Source organism: Penaeus monodon, chromosome 33 (genome assembly GCF_015228065.2).
Source record: "Penaeus monodon isolate SGIC_2016 chromosome 33, NSTDA_Pmon_1, whole genome shotgun sequence".
Lineage (NCBI taxonomy): Eukaryota > Metazoa > Arthropoda > Malacostraca > Decapoda > Penaeidae > Penaeus > Penaeus monodon.
This window is the reverse complement of record NC_051418.1, coordinates 11809578-11809856: the sequence shown is the minus strand read 5'-3', so window position 1 is coordinate 11809856 and position 279 is coordinate 11809578. Positions and strand designations below refer to the sequence as shown.

Here is a 279-nt window from a genome sequence, read left to right as displayed (position 1 = left end):
TATGGTTAAAATTATTTATCTCTGCTCATTGAGTTATTTTTATTTCAGCATTCTGCTTGGTTCTAGTATTTTACTGAAACATTTGGATTTTACAGGCTAGCTTGATCATGCAAGTATTGCAGCTGTCAGATGATCAGATCAAGATGCTGCCCCCAGAACAGCGTGCCTCTATTCTGCAACTGAAGGAACAGATACAGCGTTCACAGCACTAAAGGTTGTCACCACTCATTTGCAGCCCAGCTCAGGATTTGAATGCGTGGTTACTATATTTAATTCTGA

At 39.4% G+C, this 279-nt stretch overlaps 1 protein-coding gene across 1 annotated transcript in view; it reads left to right on the top strand.

Moving 5' to 3' along the window:
- Window positions 1–279, top strand: part of LOC119594040 (cleavage stimulation factor subunit 2-like) — a gene marked incomplete in the record, with an annotated part of 17186 nt that overhangs the window by 16291 nt on the left and 616 nt on the right. Inside the window, 1 exon segment of the mRNA XM_037943068.1 lies at window positions 96–279. Coding sequence (XP_037798996.1) covers window positions 96–212 — 117 coding nt within the window.